Source organism: Falco rusticolus, chromosome 2, assembly GCF_015220075.1.
Source record: "Falco rusticolus isolate bFalRus1 chromosome 2, bFalRus1.pri, whole genome shotgun sequence".
NCBI classification, from domain to species: domain Eukaryota; kingdom Metazoa; phylum Chordata; class Aves; order Falconiformes; family Falconidae; genus Falco; species Falco rusticolus.
The window spans coordinates 70646168-70668942 of record NC_051188.1 but is presented as its reverse complement, the minus strand read 5'-3'; the positions used below and the strand labels follow the sequence as shown (position 1 = coordinate 70668942).

General features: G+C 35.0%; 1 protein-coding gene across 5 annotated transcripts in view; it reads right to left on the bottom strand.

Moving 5' to 3' along the window:
* VWA3B (von Willebrand factor A domain containing 3B) overlaps positions 1–22775 on the bottom strand; it is a 74004-nt gene that overhangs the window by 23431 nt on the left and 27798 nt on the right. For 3 of the 5 annotated variants that reach the window (XM_037376076.1, XM_037376079.1, XM_037376080.1), the window contains 13 exons: positions 22393–22589; positions 21621–21775; positions 19667–19805; positions 18158–18289; positions 14997–15095; positions 13187–13369; positions 11679–11806; positions 10031–10209; positions 9228–9365; positions 8030–8069; positions 7753–7909; positions 3214–3332; positions 350–400 (listed from right to left, as the gene is read on the bottom strand). In XM_037376076.1, the coding sequence (XP_037231973.1) occupies positions 350–400; positions 3214–3332; positions 7753–7909; positions 8030–8069; positions 9228–9365; positions 10031–10209; positions 11679–11806; positions 13187–13369; positions 14997–15095; positions 18158–18289; positions 19667–19805; positions 21621–21775; positions 22393–22589 (1717 nt within the window). The remainder of the gene's footprint in view (positions 1–349; positions 401–3213; positions 3333–7752; positions 7910–8029; positions 8070–9227; positions 9366–10030; positions 10210–11678; positions 11807–13186; positions 13370–14996; positions 15096–18157; positions 18290–19666; positions 19806–21620; positions 21776–22392; positions 22590–22775) is intronic. The other 2 variants (XM_037376077.1, XM_037376078.1) reach the window with 2 other exon arrangements.

Below are 22775 nucleotides of genomic sequence, written 5' to 3'. Positions count from 1 at the left end.
TACAGACCAGCCACTGAAGTGCTTTTTACTGGATGAGAGATTTACCTTGATGCCAAAGGTAACAACATGCTGCCCCCCGCCCCAGCCCTGCCACTTGACACTGGTTAAGAATAGAGCAGCACCACACAAATGGAATGCAAGTTCTTTCCTTTAGAAAAAAATCAGCACTGCAGGAAGGATGTCCAGATTTTAATATTGCTCTGTATCACATATATATTTTTGAAAGCCGGGTATAGTTATGAAATATTTGAAAATAAAACCAGTTTGTTGAAATAGTGATTAAAAAGTATCAAATATTTATGACCAGCCTTTCAGAGGTAGGTAGGAAAACCAAAAGGTGATAGCTTACTTGTCCTTTTCCTCCTGAGATAGTGCTCTCCAAATCACTAGGTTTAGGCGCCTATTAAAGAAAGCAAAGCAGTTTTTGAGGGCATACAGTTCCTTGTGCATCTGATCATCTCAAAACTACCAAATAAACACTGTTTCTGAAGATAACTGCGCTGATTTGTATTCCAAGAGCACTGTATCATCAGATTGTGTCCTTATCATTCAGCTATGAAATTATCAACTGCAAGAGTAGATGGAAAAACAGCATCCTTCATCAAGTAGCAGCATGACTGTTTCAGGGTCATAGAAGGATTAATGGCAATCGCTGCTGCTTCCTGCCAGGATTTTCTATGGATGGTTCGCTTCAGCACCAGCAAGCTAAATCAAATAACAACACTGATTAAATGCCAGTGAGATAAGCATAGTTTCTCCAATTAAACAGTTTCAGAAAACTGTAGCCTGAAGACACATGGAGAGCACTGCTAATTTTTTTTTTTTTTCCTGCTATGATAACCCCTCAGTTGTACCATTCAGGTTTCTACTTCATTAAACTCTGGCTATGAAGAAAAACTATTGTCAGGAAAACAGATTATCTCAAAGTAATGCAGTTCTGAGATCTTTTAAAAGCACCACTAAACATTCTGCTTTTGCTTTTTCGACATCAATTATAAACTCTTATTAGGTATTCTAGCATAGAGTTGTCTCTAATAACATCTCAAACAATTAAGGCATCACTCAATTACTTCATTTCACACTATAGAAATAAACCTCTACCAATGATCCTAATAGGTGTAATTCTAGAAAAATTTCCAAACTTACTTTGGAAATAAAAGAACAAATTTATTATTAGGAAAAATTCAGATTGTAACCATTAGACTTTTAACAGTCTTGCCAGATTTACTGCCACATGTACAAAAAAGCCCATTAACACCAGATTTTTAATATGAATTTCTCGGTGATTCATTCTATCTACTAGAAACCAAATCCCAGCATTTTTAGAATGTAAATTACTTCGTTCATTATAATCTGCAGTCTCAGCATGCTCCACTGCCTATTTCATACTCCTAAATGTGCACACTCATAACTAACTCAGTTGTAAAAGCTTCTGGCTATACAAGATCATACACAGTTTGAAGCTTCCAGCATTTTTCTCCTTCAGTACTGGATATTCTTTTTGTCAGAGCACAAAATTTCTGCCCTCACTCCTTTTCTCCCTCTAAATCTGATGCTAAGGTCAATTGACATGTGGGGAAGCTATTGTCATGCTTGTTTCTGTTCTTGAAACCTGCATGCCTTGATGTATTGTCTCATCTATAGATGTCAGAATACATTTGTGACTAGTCACTATTCACAAAGCTGAACTGCAGCCTTTGCAAATTCAATTTACTGGAAAAGCATTGTGGCATTTAGAACAAAATAAATTTGACTGGGTTTTCTATCACATGTAGAGGAAAAGCAATGAGAACTCCTTTTTACACTGTCAACTGTAAGGATCTTCAGGCAGATCACTCTTCTATATACCTTTTTCACAGAAGTTGGGGGCTCCATCTTACTATTGTAAATACACTGATTCATTGACCTCTATGGGCAAACGTAAGTAAACAGTAGTCCCAATCACCAAAGTTTTAGGGAGACTGAAAATGCTGTCAGTAGAAGATCATCAGAATTTAACCAGAAAAAACCTCTTCTTTCCCTCCAATAAATGTAAAATATTCAACAGTATGGCACAGCAATGAAAAACTTGAAGTTTTATTCAGAAGTCATCATCAAAAATACATGACTTGAACCTTCTATCAAAACGATTGACAAGTCCAGATTTCTGAGTTCATCGTCAGCCTCATAAAAATAACATTGTCTCAGTGACACAACGCACAAACCCAACAGAATTTTATTCACTGGATTACATTAATATTAGACAAAGCAAGCAGCATTTGTAAATCATAATTCTTGATGTTTACTTCAAAAGATGGATACATTTAGAAATAGGAAATGGGAATGAAAAACAGAACTATTACATGCTTTAAAAAGAACTGGTATGATCACAGAGCTACAGAGGGGGAAAAAATTTAAAGGGCCTCAGTGGCATTAATCAAAAAACAAAGACTAAACACTTGACATCAAGGGTTTTGTGGTCATATAAAACAATTACATCTGTACATGTTATTAGAATACTTTCTGAAAAAGTTATTTATTAAAACAGTTCTAGTTGAAGGTCTCTTAAGGTTACTGAACAACATTAGCAGTCAAATAATTGCATTACTTCAAAAAAAAATGCAAATCTTAAATCAAGGAAAGAAATATCTTAGAGATTAAATAGCTTTGTCCTGTTTACTTCTGATGTGCTTTTACCAACATTTAATTAATAAGCACAACACATCTCTCTCAAGCAAAAAATAATTAAATTATCAATATCTTATAGGTGCCTCAGTTACATTCTTGCATCCATAGTTAAGTGCTAGGCAGCTGGCAGCAAAAAGCAGGCTACTAATTTAAAACTCAGTCTATGGATTTAGGAGCTTAACTGTAAGTTAAAAGTCTGGCTAGCACTGTTTAGGGGAGATTCCTCCCCATGGATTGTTGTTGTCAGGTTTATTCCAAGAAAGTAAAAGATATTTTTTTTTCTCATTGAAGAAATATGAATATAAAAATATGTTACTTATTATCTCCTTTACCTGGTTTGGTTTTTTTTTCCCATGACCACCTTCTTTCATTCTGCTTTTTTTTTAAGCAAATAAACATTTCTCCTGCAGGTTGATGGTGGATTAAAGTGTGTTAATGTGCAGAATTACCAGTATTGAGTAAAGTGTGTGTGAGCAATTACCCACTACATAAGAAAAATCTTAAATTAGACTGAAAACATGATGAATTTCTGATAAGTAGACTTGCCTTTCATAGGATTTAATTGCTTCTTCCAGCTTGTCTTTATAGGCATCAAGATTCACTGCCTGAGGATTAATTAGCTTGATCCGCTTCTTGTCATTGCTAACCTGGGCCAATGGTAACATCTATTACAAAATAAAAGACAAAGACTTCATTTATCATACAACTTTTCTTCCACCAGAGTAACTGAATGCCCATGAGTCCATGTCCAAGGATCAGAACAGCCAGAAGGAACACTGGAAGGCTGCAGAAAGAAAGATCTGAGAGCCCCAAAGTGTCAGAAGTAAGACTTATTTTCCAGCCTGTTAATAAAATCTTCTGAAATGAAACAATCCTTTTATGCAGAAATTGCAAATTAAGGTCGCTAACTACTAGTTGATTCTAACTAAATCAGTACTTTCAAACAACTCAAATAATAGAAGGGTAGGTCAGAAAGGAGACAAGCATGTCTAGAGCATGACCATCTTCCAGCTTGTGTTGCTTTAAAACAACACTCTCTTATACCTACTAGCATCTAATTCTAGCATACAGGTGTGATAGTTACTTATTTAAATATATTTAAGCTCTTATTCTAAAGGACGATATTGTCTAAAGAACTGGAGTGCTAAAGATGGAGAGAGACATTTTTCACTATCACATTGATCACCAAAAGGTAAACAAGGTTAGAGATTGCTCACTTAATTATAGTGAGTTTTATATAAATATAAATATTTACACTTATAATTGTTTATTGTGTATTTATACTTATATAGTTTTATTTATTTATTTGTTAAAATATTTATGAATATATAATATATATTTATATTAAGAAATTTATATTTATATATAAATATAAAACTAGTCTTAATTAACCACAATAAGGCTTAGGAACCCAAACAGGTTGGTCAGATCAGCAACATCAATACCTTTCAAATCTCACAATACTGCATCTACATAACTCAACTTCATTATTAAACAGAAAGTCATACATTTACAAGTGGATATTCAAAAGCAGAGAAAAGGGTAGAAAAGAATGACAGAGAAGAGAAAAGATGCCTTCCCACCTCTCAGTCCAAAGTCTCACCATCCTTCAGCCTCTTAAATTACTCAGTATTTTGTATAGGAAAAGGTATTTTATACATCAATACTCCAAAGATGATTAAAACCAGAAAAAATCCAAGAAAGAAATGGAGAAGATGGAGAATGTTACTCTTCAACACATATGGTTAAGTGGGACACTTCTCCAAGTACCTGTCTGAGATCCGGATATAGATGACAAAAAGACAGATGAGGTTCAATTAAAATACAACTAAAACTTCCTGTTGGGGGAATAAGGCCAGCAATCAGAAAAAAATCCAATAAAAAGACTCCTCTGAGAGCATTTGAGCATTTTCCATTGATGTTTTATTTGTGTTTGAATCATCACAGCTAGCTGGATTCTGAATTACTGTTGCATGACCATTTTTCCAGGAGCAGCAGTGTGACTTTATATTCCCCTCTCTTTCTGAGGACATCTTCACTCTGATTAATAAATCTGTGTCACATCACTGGCAGACCACATCAAAGCTCCTAATATTAAATTCATCTTAAGATCATTTGGATGCTAAAGTTAATGGGAACATGTCAGTGAGGTATCTTGCCAGAGACAGATGATGTAAATCTCTGCACAGAACTGTGAGACATGAAATCTGGCTACCTGTCATTTCCAGGTGGAGTTTGAAAGCTGAAAGGCAAGGAGCTGAGAGCACCCTCTTCCAGTTCCGTACTGCCATGGTTGTCGTCTGCTCTGCTACTCAAACCAAGTTAATGAAAATTCAGCAGGGCTTCACCATGTAGAAGCCCTCTCTCACATTCCCTTACAAATTGCCAGAGTAGCTCTAAGTACAAACAGCATCATTTCAGAAATGAATATTTAATACAGTTTATAAACTGCTTTGAATAGAAAATGAGGGACAGAAACATAAACACATAATTACCATACTGAAGAATAAAACCAGAATGGCATGTGTTCTTAGCGAATAGTAAGCTTGAAATATTATGCATACTTTGAAAGCAATGAAAACTGCTCATGAAGTCAAGTGAAATTTGACAGATTCAGCTGAAAGAAATCACAGGGAAGCTTTTTAGTGCCAAAATGTTTTGTCATTTTCTAAATTAAATACTTAAACTTTCATATCAAAATAATTCACTTGTTTCAAAATGGCTTTTCTTTCTAAACCAAAATTTCAGAATTTTAAAGACAAAACCAAAGTACGATAGCCCTAGAAAAATCTTTATTTTAGACCAAACAAAGATGTTTTTGTTGGCTGAATCTGAACTTGATTCTTTAGAGCAAAGCACTGAGTCAAAACACCATGACTTGCAAAGTTGTACTGAAGATGCCACAATCTGCAACAGATACTAACATGATTCTGTAGGGAAAGTTTGCTCCAGAACCATCATAGCTTAATTTAGACAAGCCCCCAAGCCATTTTATTTTTTTTTTCTAGATATGAATCTGAATGGTAGCTTAATGAATAAACCTCTTTGAAGTAACTCATGTGAAACTGACAGGTCACACAGAACTGAAAACAACAGGTCAGCCTCTTGTTAATGAACAGTTGTCATGGAAACCTTTTGCTTGCTGCATCTCCAAGGTGAGAAAACTGCTCATAGTTACTCCATCATCACTGCTAGCAAAGGCCAAAAATAAAAATTATACTATCCCCAGAAAAGCAAAGATCTCAGAAGGAAGAATGCAAAAATGTCTGTATATTTATTATCTTCAATGAAGTATTCTGAAGTACTAGAATAATTCTTAATCAATTTTTAAATGTCTCCTATTCAAGCTATATGTCTAGGCTCAGAACCTGTTTTCTGCTTTTCCTTGATATGCTGGCATGAAGCTTGAGGGAGAGTGGGTTCCATAGCTCATAAATTCTACTGGTTCCACCTTGTGTGCAACCCCTGTCTTCGCTTTCCTTTCTATACTCTGCTTCAGATCCAGAAAAATCCATGTCTCTACACATCGAACAATAATTTTCCACTGCCTGAGAAACTGAGTGTCTCTATAGAACTAATTGAGATTAGCAGGTACGAAAAAGCAGTAAAAGTTAGGTATTGGTTTGTGTTTATACCCCTGAGTCTAAAGAAAGCCCACGGATCGCTGTTTGGATTCTATACAGCAGCTCTTCATTCTAGAGAACACAACTTAATTCAGCCCTAAAGTAGACTACCATAAGCTCCCATAAACTGTCATTAAAAATTACCTACACATAGCACTTGCTGAATCATAGTTTTGACTGTTTTCAAAGACCACTGTTTTACAGACTACTGCTTTTGTAAATACCAGTTCAAATGCGGCTCAGTATTGTCTGGAAAGGATTTGAAAGAGTCTTCTTTTAGAAACATGGAAGACAGACCTCTACTTAGTAGCTGTATTCAGAAGAACACGGGAAAAGAAATTACTGCTCAGGAATCAGATATAAGAGTTATGCAAAAGTCAAAATGTCTTTTGTTTGACATATCATTTAGATTGTTTTGTACAGTTTTCTAATCATTGAACATCTAAATTTGTTGTACGAATGGCTATTTTACATCTACAATGTTAAAATGTACATTTTTTGCTGCTTTTGATACAAAAAGCCACCTTTTTATTACATAGAAAAAGAAATCTCATACTTTAAAAAAATCCTTAAAGATCGTGGTTTTGACTTGGTTTTACTAAAACAGAGGATCTGTTTTTGCTTCCACAATCTCCACCCTATAGCAAAAATACCCATTCCTGAATTTAAAAACCAAACATAAAAACTTTAAAATGTACAAAAATGTACTTTACTTAGCCCTATAGCACATCCTATTACAACACCCTTGCTTAGTCCTTATTATTTAAACAGATGCTGTTTAGCTTTTTCTTTTAGTATTGCTTAAATAAACACGTTTTATTAGTTAAAAAACCCCTACAATGTATTCATAGGCCTTTCATAGGATGCATCACACAAGATGAATTAGAGCAATTTGCCACAAAATGGATTTCCTTTAAGGGGAACGGCAATCACAGCTTCGTGATACATAATTCATTGTGAATTTTGCACAATCCTATGATTGTCTACACCTATCAGAATCAAATTTTAATTACTGAATTCCAATATTTTTCAAAAGGTATTAGCAGACACATGTAAACCTTGAGAATGCACAAATCCACAAACTGTGTACGAGCAGTTTTCCAAACGACTTTATGGACCTAAAACACACACTTCAGTGAACTAATATGTATCAGTAGAGGCTATGGTGCTCAAGAAATTGCTGAACACCTGATGGCATACTGCCATCAACTGGTAACTGTGAAAGAAAAATATATAGCTCTAAAACTTAAGGGTAAAGTCTGCAATACTATTAACTATCAGTTTTATTTTCTTACTGAAACATGTATGTACATTCAGATATGCATTATGCATTTAGCGCACATCAACCATCTACAATGAACACTAGAAAATGCAGTTATGACATTTATAGAAATAAATTGAAAATCCTTTTGAAAACAGTACCAAGTTTTATGTTTGCTTTCAGACATTGTAAGAGTTTTACCTCATCAAATACTTTAGAAACCACATGCTTGTCCAGAACTGGGATGTATTTGGTATCATGAGGGACAGCTGTAGGAGCTAAGGCATCCATGATGGTGAGTCGCCTAGCCACCAAGCCATGGGTCTTTAACCAAAGAGCAGAAGAGATATCTAGAGAACTAGAAGAAAGAGACTGTAAGAGGTAGCTCAAGGTAGAAATACATTTGAGAAGTTTAAAATGACCAAAGAAAAACATAAACTATAATTTCTGTGATGTATCTATGTATGCACACACATACCTTTTAGATGTCCTTTTCACAGCTTCCCCCTTTTTCAAATCTAAGATAAAATATGTGCATTTTATTATCTCACAGGTTTTGTGCATGCAAAAATTTACATAAACAAGCTGACAAATAATAGCATCATTTTTTTTATTTGAGCCTATTATAGTGTCACAAAGATATCACAAAATAGACAATAACGTCTATTTCATTCGCTAAATTAATCAATAAGAATTACGTTTCCTGCTTTTCTTGGTGCTTGATCAATAGTAACAGTGTTACTACATACCTCACAAGACCTAATTAATCAACGAGTAAATTCATAAAATAGGTGGGGAATAAATGAATTAATAATAAAAAAAGAACTTTGTATGTATTTATTTCTTATAACCCAAAAAGAAAGATTAACCAATTTATTCCCCAAATCAAGATGTAACATCAAATACTGTCACTAATGAGATGGACAGGGGTGGCTAATCACTATAAGGTATATCGCTATGAAAATCTGTATAAAAGGTATATAAAAACTCAAAATAAGATGTTGAAATGTAAAAAAGTAAAACATCTTTAAGTAGCATAGGTGAGGTTTTAGAACAACTTAGAGGACCATCATAAAGTCCAGAGTTGCATGAATTACTGAGAAATGGATGTATATCTAAGCCCCGCTGGAAATATTTTTGTCTCTACAGAAGCATCTGTCCCAGAGAGCATGTTCTTTGCAAGTCTAAGCATATTAATAAAGTGCAACCTCCTTTTACATTGGTACCACAGAATTAGAACCAGCACTCTCAGCTTTAACCTCAACATTGAACATAACTACAAATTACTGTATCACAACAACAATCTATTAATTAGAATAAGATTCCCAAGCTCTATTTATTCTGTTGATAAGAAGCAACTGTGATACCCTTTCAGCAGTCTAAGGCATAGCTGTATCACAGCTGCCACATACCGTGGACATACGTGGATATAACTAAGCTGTTGTAAACTGTTTGAGCACTGGCAGGAGTCTGGCCACAGCTGTAAGGATTGTTTACAATCACCTTGTTACAATCACCCTCCCACATGTCCAGCTCTCTGTGACTGTCCTGTGCCCCAGTCCTTTGTAACGCAGGTCTGCTCAGTTTTGCCTCAAATGAGGCACCGTTCATTACAAATGCAGTAGGAGAAATGTTATCGTCTGCCCCACCCAGAGTTTCTGGTTCTGTCCACTTGCCTTTGAAAGTGGTTGTGCATGTCACACACTTTTTGTCAGAAAAACTCTTTTTTTCAGGAGATATTCCTTCCTCTGGTCTTTCTTCCCTGGATTTCACACTATGGCTCAGGATTCGCAGCAGACTCGTCTTTGTTTGCTCTGTAGGTGTTGAAAGGAAAAGAAAGGAAGAGCTAACTTACTGCTCAAGCACATGCCTGGGATTTTTGAGTTCTCCTTTGGTATCCAGTCTGAATTTTTAAGTGACTGCCTACACAAGACCTCAAATACAAAAATACTTCAGCACTAATTTGCACTTTGTACTTTCCCAGGGATGAAGACTTCTTTTACATCAGCTGGGTAAACTTGGTTTCAGACTGCATACAAAGGATGCTTCAAAACGTAGTGTTACAGCTGTAGTAAGGAGAAATATTAGTGTAAGTAATGCTGTAATTAGTGAAGCATAGGTCAGGGCTTCGTTCTTGCCAATGATGTACTTGTTTAGAATCAAAAGAGATACGGGTTTAATTTCTACTGTTAAAAAAATGTTTACAGAGATTTCAAAACATTGTCAAAGTGGTTATATTTTCATTGCAGGGCCTGTGATGCAGCATAAACAAGCAGACATTTGTCTGTTTGGGCCAAATGAGTAAGACAGCTGAAAACTAAAAAATTAAGAGAAGGCAGAATTTCCAAAATATGATTATTTACATCATCAAAGGCTTTATTTGTTCCTCCAGTGAAGGATGCTTTTTGCTATTTTTCACATAATCTTTTCAAGTTAGTGAATAAATCCTGCTAACAACTACAGTTCGTTTTAGTCTTACCCGCATATAGTGATTTCTTCCTTCGGGCTGGACTGTCAGCAGTGGTTTGCCAGATTTGCTGATGTGGTGTCGATGCTGGCTCTTCTGAGGCACAGCATGGCCTACTGCTAAGAGTAGTACTAAGCTCTTCAACATGTTTGGTTACAGAAGACACAGTATGTGTCTGCTTGTGATTACTGCTTGTAAGTGTCAAAAAAAAAAAAAGGGAACAAGCAAGAAATTACTTCAAACATATAACACAGGTTTAAAAAATGCTGAAGTTTTCTGGTAACTTAAATACTCATTTCAAATGTTTCTAACAGTGCAAAATATTTTCTCTATTATCCTAGTCTGCATTCAAAGGAGTTCAAAGGAAATTAAAACATTCTTTGTTTTTTAGACTATCTAAAAGTAATTTCTTAGTCTATTTGAAAGATGTTAATTACTTCTAAGGCAACACCCTCATATATTTTTAATAAGGTCAGAATGTTCTGTAATAGCCACTTTGAATCCTGGGGGGAAAGCATAAACCTATCATCAGCAATGAAAATAACTCTCTTTCACACACACACACATATATATGCACACACACACACACACACACACACACACACCCCCCTATGTCCCAGCATTAGTCAAAAATGAAATATGCAAATTCTGAAATAACATTTATCTACACTTTTATACTGGACATCTGACCTGTCCTTCCACACATGTGAAATCATTCCACAGCACTCTCCACTTATAATTTGTTTACTTTATTTGCCTTTATTATAACTTACTGGGTTTAATAGTTTTCTGTCTTAAAAATCTGATATTTTTTTAACTTACTTTTTTGCTTTTGTACTGTTACTTCACATACAAGTAAGGCACCAGGGCAAGCTACTTTTTTATTAAGGTTGTGCTGTAGACATTACAAGTGATTTCATGTTTGAAGCTAGGTCTGTGCTCCCCAAACAGAAATTCAGTATCATCAGACATGCAGAAAACTTTTCCACAGTGGCTCAGGAGCCTGCCCTCAGTATGCTGTAGAAGGACCTCTTTTTGAATAGTCATTCTTGGCACCATTAAATTTTCAGCGTGTTTTTCAACTGATGCTGAACATGAAACCAGTTTTAATGATGAGATTACTTATCTTCTGATACAAAGCAAGGATAAATATAGCATAAACATACAGACACACACTGTAACATAAAAAATGTGAAAAGAAGTTGAATTTCATTCATGGTGCTTGCTATCTTTTAAACACACAAGTTTGTATGTAATTTATCTTTTAATTGGCATTTTGCAATGAGTGGCTATTTAGTCATGAAGTATCAAGCCAGCTCAACCTATAGGATAATAATTCTTTGTGAATTCTCTAGGTCAGAGAGAGCAACTTTACCATGTGCTGGAGACAGCAAAAATATTTCAACGTCTTTGCTTCCATTATTCCTAATAATTTGAGACTATTGGGATGTTTGAGTTCATTTTGTTTCAGGCATCACAGTATCAATGTATTTTTCCAGATTTTTCTTTTCCGTTACTGTAACTGTTTAAAACAAACAAACAAGCCTTTCTTTTTAAAAGAGGAGAATGTCAGAGGTTAAAAATGCCAGACAATGAAAAAGAAGAAATGTAACAGATGGCTCCTAATTCTTATTAACATAATAGCACTATGAGGACATACTTATTCTCTGGATCATTTTCTCCTGTATAACAATCCACCATCAGACATTTGACATGAAGTGTCTTCACTTTCTCTAGGTCTCTTTCTCCTTGTTCAACCTCTCTTTTCAAAAGGTTTATGTCTTCATTCTAAGAAAAATAAAATTAAATGTTTTATTACAATTATTCCTAAACATGTTTAATTTCTGAACTGAAACTATGCAAGCTCTGATAATAATTTTGAATAATGACTCAGTTAGGACAGCTGCAAAATTTTGTATACTTTTCAGGTAGTCTCTTGTGCTTGGCAATACAGCCTTTCAACTTAATTCTTCCTTTTTAGGAAAAGGACAAGCATTCCTTAACAAGTCAGTTACCTCCTGAGATATGAACAGCCATATTTCTAAATAATGTAATGACAGCAATAGCTCCCCTCATTCCAGGCAAGCAAGCAAATAAATGAGTAAATAAATAAAATACAAGATATGTACATTACAACTGTTGTCCTGTCACTCTACAGATGACATCTGTATCACATACTGTTCCTGAAAAATGGGAGTAAAAACTATATTCTTCAAGTAAACATTGGAACTGACTTGTAATCATTTAGGCTACAGGAGGAAAGATTGCAACAATGATCCCTTTACAACTCCTACAGGACCAGGAGTTTGAGGATGGACAATATGGACTCTGGCCCTCATCTTTCCAGTATGTGCAGTGTCACACAGTCCTCATCAGCAGAATCACCGAAATTGCCCAGTATGCTCTCATATCTTTCAAAAGCTGCAGTATTTTCACATCTTTCTTCTAATTGTTGTCTTCAAAGTTCTAAATTTCCTGGTACTGTCTTATTCCTGGTTGTTCTCATTGTTCCACTACCACCATTTCTAAAATTTCTGGAACTAATTAACTGTTAACTTTAATTAAAAGCAAGAATATGCTTTAAATGGGTGCTCCTGTTACATCTATTCAGAAATTTCCTATTGGGGATTCTTAGATTGAGCTGCTTAGTCATACTTGATAGATCACTGCTATTGTAGTCATTTTACTCATTATAGATCTCTCCCCAGTGGCTGTTGTAGAGCAAACTTTTAGCAAAATTAATCAAATCATTCATTCATCAAATCATTCAAATTCAGCTCTGCATTCTCTCATTTATTAACAAGATATAAACCATAGTTTCATTTTAAACAGTAACTTATTTCTGACACAGCAGAGATCAAGTGTGTTTCCTGCAGAGCTTAATTTGGCCTGTATGTTTTCTAGAATTTGGTTTTCAGGGGCTTTTTTTTTTTTTTTTTTTGCAACAGTAGCACTACAAATGTACTTCGCATGATGTTTGGACTTTTTTGTTGCAGTTTAATAAAATTTCATAAGAAAATAATGCCACACATTGCTTTTGCATGACTTCAGATCTGACTAGGATTAACCCTTTTTTAAAATAATCTATTGTAATATGAAATCACAATAATACAAGTCATGTGGTTCATTCAATAGCATGGAGAAACACATTTATTTTCAGATACTCACAACAATAAACTCTGCAGCATCAGGATCAGTTGAATAGATGTTGTAATAATGAAACCGTCCCTCTGTTTTAGTAGATAGTTCATACAAAAATTTATTAGCCTCTACATCACCACAGTTGAAGGATACAGTATGGATGGGAATTTTACAACAAAGCTGAACTTGAGCCAAAATTATCGGGGGGGGCTGAAAATCAGAAAATGTATATTAAATATGTGGCATCCAGAAAAGTATTTAACAAAACATGGAGAATTTGTAAGAATTTAATCAGCCATACTGTTGCTTAGAGACATATAGATCAGTTAAAAGCATAAATTTTATATGGATTGCTATTTCATAAATTTATAAAATGAGCTAATTTAAAACTGAATTTGAAACACATAATGCATTAAGGCACAGGATACTCTAATAAAATAAAATAAAATAAAATGTAAATTATAATCAGTATTCTGTTTCTGAAATCTTAAAGGAAATTAATAAAGGAAATTAAACTACTACATTGATGTTAAGTATCACTGGATGTAGATAACAATATTTTTGGATGTATATAACCATTGCTATTTTTATTAAGCTAAATTAGTTCAATCAAAAGTTGACTCAAAACCATGAAAAAAAAAAGAGAGGGTGAGTCAATAGGAAAGCTAGTGTTCCTCCTCCAATGAAGAAATAAAACTCAGGTGAAAAAGTAAAAGATCTACCGTCTAAAAATCTTCAACGATATTGTTGAAAGAAATTATTGACTCAGTTCTCTAATTTCTGGTAACATTTTGGTTATTCAGAACACTCATAAATCTTGATAAACAGCAATTTCTGTAATATAATTGTTTGTTGCACTTTAACAGTTAAAAGCAGTCTTCGCCATTTCCCCTTTTTCATCTAAGAAGTATAATAAAAATCATAAAATCCATTATTAATTAAGTAAAAAGAAATCAAGTATTCATTACTTTCTAACTTAACAAAAATATTAAAATTAAGAATCTGAAAGCCAAATTATTCTTTAACAAAATATTAATATATGCTCCTACTTAGCAAAAGTGTGAAACAATGGAAATATTTTAATCAGTTGTAAATTGAGTTTTAATGAGTGATAACTAATAACACTTTTCTTTATCCAGACTCCAGACTGCTGCTACTCCAGAATTGCACCTACATGAGATGCAATTTAACTCAGCAGGATAAAAACTGAATCATACAGAGACCTAATGGAACAATATTAATGACAACATCTTTATATGAAAATAATGTAAATTAATAATTAGGTCCTTGCCCCTCAGACACGACATAACCTTTGTGCAAGTTCTGTAACAGACTGTAAGAAGGTACCTACTCATATATTTCATGTGTTCTTTGGGAGAAAACGTTTAACACAGATTTGGTTTTTTTATTTTGCTATCAATCATCTTTTCAGGTTTTCAAGCCATCACACAAGATTGCAGGGTTTTCAACCATACCATGGGACCATCATTATTTTTTGATTTTTAATTCATGTGATATTTGTACTAAGTTAGGGAGACATTTTGTTTAACACAAATCCTAACCTTGATACTAACATACAGCTTTAATGTTTAATCCATTACCAGCTCCTTAAAACAACTCATGAGAAATATCATGAATTATCATACACCAAAGACTGGACTGTGGGCAAGGAGTTCTAATCCAAACCCCTTCACGAACAGCACATTTCTCAGATACAATTTTTCAATACTATGAGAACATCCAAGAGACTCAGCTCTGCAGGTATGATATTCGTCTCATACTTCAGCCTTCTGACACCACACTTACTGCATTTTCTGTTTTCTTATTTCAGAAATACCTGGTCAGGTCTCCCATCAGTCAAGAGATAAATAGCCTGAGTGTCAGTATCAGCAAGAGCAATCTGGAGAGCTTTGAGTGTATTTGTGGAACTTCCAACCTAAGAAACCAAAAGCAAAAAGAGAAAGAAACAGCTATAAATCATAACAGTACTTTGCCTCTGTTCTTAAATTCATAATAACAGCGTACATTTTCAAGTGATATTACAGAAATGAAATTAGTAATAAAACGGTGAAAATATTTATGTCAAATAGCTAGAAAAATCAAAGTGAGTGTCAAAGTAGCATAAATTGGTACCAAGCTGGTATTCAGTGCTTATGCAAACACACATAAGCAAAATGCTGGCAACAGAAATATGAGCTGTAAAAGCAAAAGCAATCACAAAAAGAATATAAACAGACAGGAAGATGCAAGATAAAAGATACATTGTATTATATTTTCCCACTGCTCCTCCTGATTGCCAACTTATCGCGCTCTTTTGAAATATGTATTTTACTTAACCAAATAATTCAAAAGGTCTACAAAAGGGTTGCACAAGTTTATTTCTCAAAAATAGGTAAAGGACTTCATGGTTTTCTGAACAATATTTTTTCCAGACTATCTCCCATCTACCACCTTGGCACATCAAAGTAAATGTCTTTTTTTTTTTTTTTTTTTTTAGCACAAAATTTAGCTACAACAACAAAACATACACAGTAAAGCAATATTGCGGCCCTTAAAAATTCATGTTTGAGTAATACTATCACTTTTCCTGTTTCATTCACATACTTCGTGATCATGATCTGGTTTTTTTCTTCTTAAACTAAATGCAACTCTAAACTCACTGAAATGCATTTCATGGCTAAAAAATACAGTTCACATCTACCTTTCAAACATTTGGTGTACAAAACCTTCCAAATTTAAGGGAAAGTAAGGTTTTATCAGAAAAGTAATTCCTCAAGTCTTAGTCTTAGTCTTTTAATGGGGCCAAAGCAAAACCCCTGAAACTGAGACTGAAAATGAGACTGTTTTATGGAAAACACCCGAGCACTGCTCTGGAGGGTAGTGAGGATTGTAGTAGTGTAAGTGAGAAGAGACTCAGGATCCACATACATAAGGCATTAGAGAGGATAAATATAAATCACTAACATTGACCCATACATGCAAAAATAGGTTAAGATATAGCATTATTTCTTCAGTCCTATTAGTTGTGTTAAAACTTTTTCCAGTCCTTCCCTCCACACATAGAAAGGGCAAAGTAAATAAGGTGAAACAGAATAGAAAGTACACTCTCAGAGTGACTCTGTATGGCTGCACAAGATTGTATGGGGCTGACAACGAGAGCCCAGATACTTTATAATCCTATCTTTTAATTCACAAACAGTTCTTACCAGTGCATACTCATAAGAAACAACTAGCCTGAGCCATCTTCTTTGTATTAAATATGTCTAATATTCCTAATGTTTTAGTAAGCATTATAAAAGTTTAGACACACATCACTCATTATTATATGTAAATTGGCAATCCTGGCTCTTTTCAATAATGGTATATGGTTTTGATCTGATTTGAAACAAAACAACTTCTACTTTATCATGGGAACATACGGCAGACACTGATGATGTGAAGGAAATAACTATATACCCTCTACGGTAAGAGCTGTTAATTTTAGATTTTTCAGTTGCTACTGTTACAAATGAACAGTTTTTTTCACTGTTTAAACAAAGTTAACATGTTTCAACTACATGGCATAATCATCCCTGAAATTTTAAATGTTATTACCTCTAAAGGATTTTTAAGGAACAGTTAGTTACTGTTTATAGCTCTGCTGCCTTATTCAATATCCTGGGACCAAAGAGTATAAAGTGAGATCAAAGGATCTACTCTGATTAATATTCTAGAGCAATCTTCGGTTCATTTCAAATTCACTGTAAAGCCAGCTTTCTGATCTCAGACTTACACCTGCACTGCTTTAAACAGACTAGAAGATCAGCAACAGATGACATCCCTGCAAAAAAGTATTGTTATTGTACCACTCCCTGTACCATTTCAGATATCTAGATCTGAACTCAGAAGGAAATTTATAATCAACAGTTCACTACTTCATGAATAATGATGAAAAAGGCCATTCCCAAATGCATATACAACATGGTATCAAATTACAGTAGTTCAAAGAATTATCAAACTCGCATGATGCTGTATCATATATATAGCTTACACAGAGCCCACTTTTCAAGTCTCAAGGCAGGCAGTAAAATTAAGGTTACTAACCTCAGTTAAAAGTATTCACCAACTACCCAGTGAGGCCATACTAATACTTTCTTTTTTCCGTGTGTGTGCTAGTATTTTCTGAGAATACTAAGTTATTTACCTTGCTTTGTAGTCTCACAGTTATCATGTAGCTTCCCCGGTTCCCTCACCCCAGGAATTTCATAAGTCTAAGGAAAAGCTGTCATAATGCTGAGGAGTCTCATTATGTAAACATGGTTTTTGTTTTAGAAAACAACATGGGATATGTCTATACTGTTGCATAATCCTTTTTCTGTTCTGTGCTCATAACACTGCTGTCCACAATTGACACATGAATGGGTCCTAAAGCTGCTGACAGTTACAATCTGGTGGCTGATTGTGGCTGACATTTCTACTCTGTTTCAGGGAAAAAACCTCAGATTTTGGCCACTGTCAGAGAAAGAACGTTAGGTAGACAAACAGATGTTTGGTCTGAGCATGGTTGCTTCCATGTTCCTATGAAGGCTAAAGTCAGCTGTCTATCTATGCACGACAAGGGATTAGAAATGTTCCTCCAGCTCACTGGCACCAGCTTCTTGTACCACCTCTGAGCCAGTGGCAGCCCTGTGCAAGAGTGACAAATTTAGTCACACGGTGTGAGCGCTGTCATGGTTCCTACAGAAATCAAATGGGCCAATGTTTGCATTGTGGCTACTAAACATAGCAGGCTGCAAGTTGAATTAATATCATCTTATAAACAGGTCCACAGTTAAAGGATTATTATAACTGACATAATGTTTTGTACTTAGATCTACTAAACTCTATACATCATGTATATTTTCAGCTTACTCAAGTCAAATACTTAGTCAATCCACAAATACCCCAGCCATATAGGAAGAGAAGACACAAATATACCTTTGTACAAACACACTTTATGATAATTATCTGCCATGTTACCTCAAGCCCTTTTATCCAAAGCCAAGCATCTTGCAAACTTTCCTCATTAACTTCAGCAAGCTTCTCTTGCCACGCCACTGCTTGGGCACTAAATTTCACAAAGTTAAATCTCTTTTTGTGTCTCAATTGTTCCTGCAAGAGACAGCATTTGAATTTTACTCAATGTTAAAAGAAACAATACTTGTATCCTGAAATACTGACTAGTAGAAGTTGTTTTAATTAATATATAGTTGATTATATGGTTACAATAAATTATGGTAATATTCATTTATGGCGTACAGAGAGACATACAGAGACAGAGACAATTATTGCCTGCAATTATTAAGATTACTTGAACTTCCCAATGTAAATCTCCATTTATTTGTATTTCTCAAACTACTTGAACAGCAGATGTCTAGGAGTGCAAGAAAGAGAGATGGTGTAAGAAAGAGATTATGACTGCTTATGAAAGAAAACTGCAACCAGAAACAAAGACATCATTTAGAGGAGGAGAACAACAATCAAATGTAGAGCACTGGCAAGGGGAACTAGCACAAGAGAGAACTAAGAATTTGCTGAAGTTGCTTTTGGACAGAAGTCATAAGGAGAGCAAGATCTGTGCAAGCTAGTACAAACCTTTAGAGCCTCCCTTACATCACCTTTTTTGTGCAGCTGCCTGTGAAACCTTCCTGCACGGTATCTAATGATTTTCTTGTGTTGATCTGCCTAGAGGACCACATCATACTATGGCCTATCACTTATGCACTTAGCTCAAAACCCTCTCTGTTATTAGACTTAGATTTTCTAACCCTGCTAATGATTGCCATCAATGCCAGACTGATGGAATTTTATTTGTCAGTTATTCCTCTCAGGTCTAAAAAAGTTAAGATTTAGCATGTTTTAACAGTGCCTCTTTCTTTCAAATATTAATGTAAGCTTAGGTGACATCATTGTAGATTTCTAAAACAGGTGAGACAAATCTTGTCTTAGGTGTGTCTCCCAGTACTTAATGCTTTTGTGGTACTTCTGCACTTTGCAAGTCCCTTTGCAAAGTTCCACTGTAAGATACAAGCAAGTTCAAAACATTCTGCACCCTCCATTGTAAAAGTATGAAAGTGAATCTAGAACACATATTACAAATCACAACATGCCAGTGGAATTGGATGACACTGCTTTAAAAATAAAAATGAAAATGCTAAAAGGTGTTCCATTGCATAGTTTTTTGGGTTGGGGTGGGGGTTTTTTTGGCCCCCCCCTTTTTTTGAGAGAGAGAGGTGGATTGAGGGAAAGAACTACTTAAGCCTTTTTAATTTTCAACATTTTCTCCAGATTTTTTTTCAAATCTTAGTAGAAATGAGGAAAAAATATAAATTTCAACTGAAAAATCAGCACACCAAGAAAAATAAAAAATTTTAATAAGCTGCTATTAAAAAAATATTTTTTTTTTAAATATTGGGGTAACAAGTATCCAGAAAAAATCAGCCTACTCTAAAATGCTCCTTAGTCTACAGCATCACCACTTTCTCATACCTGTATGAGCTGAAATATTTTCTCCTTTACCAGTGGCAGCTTGTTCTTCATAGACTGGGATGTATCAATAAGAATATAGACATCATCTTCAAACACATTCCCAAAGAGCCCTCTGCTGCTTTGTTGAAGCCACTTAATCCTGGGGGAGGAAAAAAAATATCAAAACCTAGTCTGTAAGATCTTTGGAGCTTTGCATATCAGAATCTAAGAGGAAGGATCTTTTTATCACTGCTGTACTTCTTATTCTCTTTCCCTAAGCACCTGTTGCTACTCGCTGCCAGAAGCAGTACATCGGCCTTGCTGAAACAATCGTCTGTCACTACATAATAGCACAAGGCATTTTTATTTTTCTAATTTTAATAGGAGTCTGGAGGCAGACAAAACAGACAAAGCAATACAGCACCTTTATAAAGTCAGTTATCAGGTAGTTTGAGCTGGGAAATCCCATGTGGAAGTAACTATAACTACTGCCCCTGAAACTGTTCACCAGACTGAACTCTGGAAATCATTTAAGCGTATGCTATTATGCCTCCCTTTTCAGGAAAACACTGGAGAACCTATCCTGCAAGGAACTTGAGCACTTTGAAAAGCCTTAATATAACACAGATGCTTCAAAGCTTTGCTGACCTTGAGTTTTAAATACAGACTTAGTTTTACATTTTAAACAGGACTGAAGTATGCCTGCCAGTTAAATACGTGCATGCATACTGCTGTGTACAAGAACATTTACTCAGTAATGGCTGCAGCAGTTCCAAATCTGATTTCCCTTGAGAGTCATAAACTACTTGTCTACTCTGAAACAGAGACATTTAACAGACAGAATATAATGGCCCCGAGGAAAATACTACTCATCTCCACAGAAGTTTAAAAAATGGTATCATGGAAAAAGGATCCTATTATATTTGCCGCTGATAGCTATTTTGCCATTAGTTATTTCCCCCAAAGTGTTTCATGAGGTCTACCAAGACTTTTCAACAATAAGATGAACCATTCAAAATAGCAAACCCATAATCTTGGCCTGGATTTCAAAAATATATTCTTATCAAAACCATTACCTCAAATTTTCCTTCACAATATGTTAATTTTATCCTAAATACAGCAAGATGAAGATAAACTGAAAGGAGTAACAAAATTGTGATTGACCTTGCTAAATGTAATCAGGCTGTTATACTTGTGGCAGAGAAGCAGCAATCGAATGAAAGTTCATATCCTGCTTTTTTCAGTGAGACATCTCATTGTCCTAATACACAAAACAGAGGGCAATATTTATTCTTTCTCTCTTTTCTACAATATCTGTTTTTAAAGTTTTCTTCTTCTCCTAATGTAGATATAAAAGCCCATTTACTTTAGGGCATCTTTAGGACCGATAAAGCAGACCCTCAGATCACCTATTTTTTGTAGATACCCTACAAAATAGCATATCTGTACAGCTGCAGTAAAGTAAACTTAGGGAGCTAGCTTGAGCTCTGAACTTCTGATCATATGCATCACTTAATAGCTCATGCCCTCACTCTGATCTAGATGGTTCAAACTGGTCTTCAACACAAAATTGCAAAAAGGGCAGATAACCATCATCAGTTATCAAGATGTGCTACTTGGTGTCAGCGGTATCACAAGGGATAAATGTTTACTAAGTGTTATTGATGGTTCTAGAGGTTCTCTGCCACCTTATGTCTTGATGCTTATTGGCACTTTCAGCAGCATTTCAATAACATGCAGACTGACGTTCACATTTGTGTTCCAGAAGGAGAACAAAAGATAGAACTGTTCATCAGTTTTCTTACATGGCTACTAAGACATCCTACACACAAGTTTCTGATCTAAAATGGATTTCTGGCTTTGTACTGCTACTAGCAGTTTACCAAACACTTCAGCTTATTATGACAGTAAACGTCAAACATTCCAGCACCAATGTAAAATAATACAAACTGATTTTATGTGACAGAACACTAACCGTCCTTCCACTTGTCTCAGAGCCGTCCTCATCTTCTCTTTGTACTGCTTATACTTTTCTGTACTAACATATATGTGAACTACAGATCCGTCTTTCCAGAAGGTATGTACAAACTTGTCACAGTATTTTGCATTAATTACCTTCCTCTTTGTCTCCTACAGCCAAGAAAAACAACTTTCATGTTCTAAAACACATTATTTTGCAGTGCCTTTAATATTTGGTGAACAAATTTCAAAGGTACATGCTTGTTGCACATGAACAGGTGCAGAAATAGACATGGGATAGGGTGGTTTGCTCCTAGCAAAAGTCAATAGAAACTGGTTTTATTCTTGTAGCTAACAAGAACAGAAGCTTACCAAACAGTCTAATGGTAGAGCTTGAGAAAAACAAATAGAAGACAAATGAATCCAAATTTGTTTAAGGACTTGCAAACACTGGAGCTGCTGAGACCAACACTACTTCTAAGGAAAAATAAAGATGACAAGCAATATTTGCCCTACCCCACAGAAATGCTTAAGCCAGTCCTCATTCATCCTTGGGAGATTATATGTGCATCAGGAAGGAGTCCTTGAAACAGTTTTTTTCAAATAGGCCTTTGAAACAATTTTATTTATGACCACCTTTGTCCCATTCCACTAATAAGATTATTTAAACAAAAAATACAAAACAGACCATACACTTTATCATAAATTCATCTATCAGTCAAGTTTTCAAATCTTGAAAGAAAAACCAAACAACTCACAGGATGTGAGGGAAAATTACCACTACTCACAGCATCAGTTTGTGAAGATTCATCCTCTGGTTTAGTTTTTATGTCAACAATCCCATCTGCATGGCGAAAAGTACAATCAGCAAGTGCCTCATACAGTGTGAGCTTCTGAGCTTTCAAGCCATACTTCTGCAACCACTTCTCAGAAGTCAAATACTTGTCAGATGCATGCTTTTTTAATGGATTATCAGCTTGGGTTGCTAATAAATAAAATAGAACAAACAAAATCTCCTGTATAACACAGTTCAGTTTGGATGAGCTATTTTCAAAAACAGACTACAATACTGGAGTCAAAATTTTCAAACTTGTTCTGCTTGCATCGACAGCATTACAGTAAGCAGATATTTCTGACTGATTTTTAATATTCTCTATTTTCATTGTGGTTG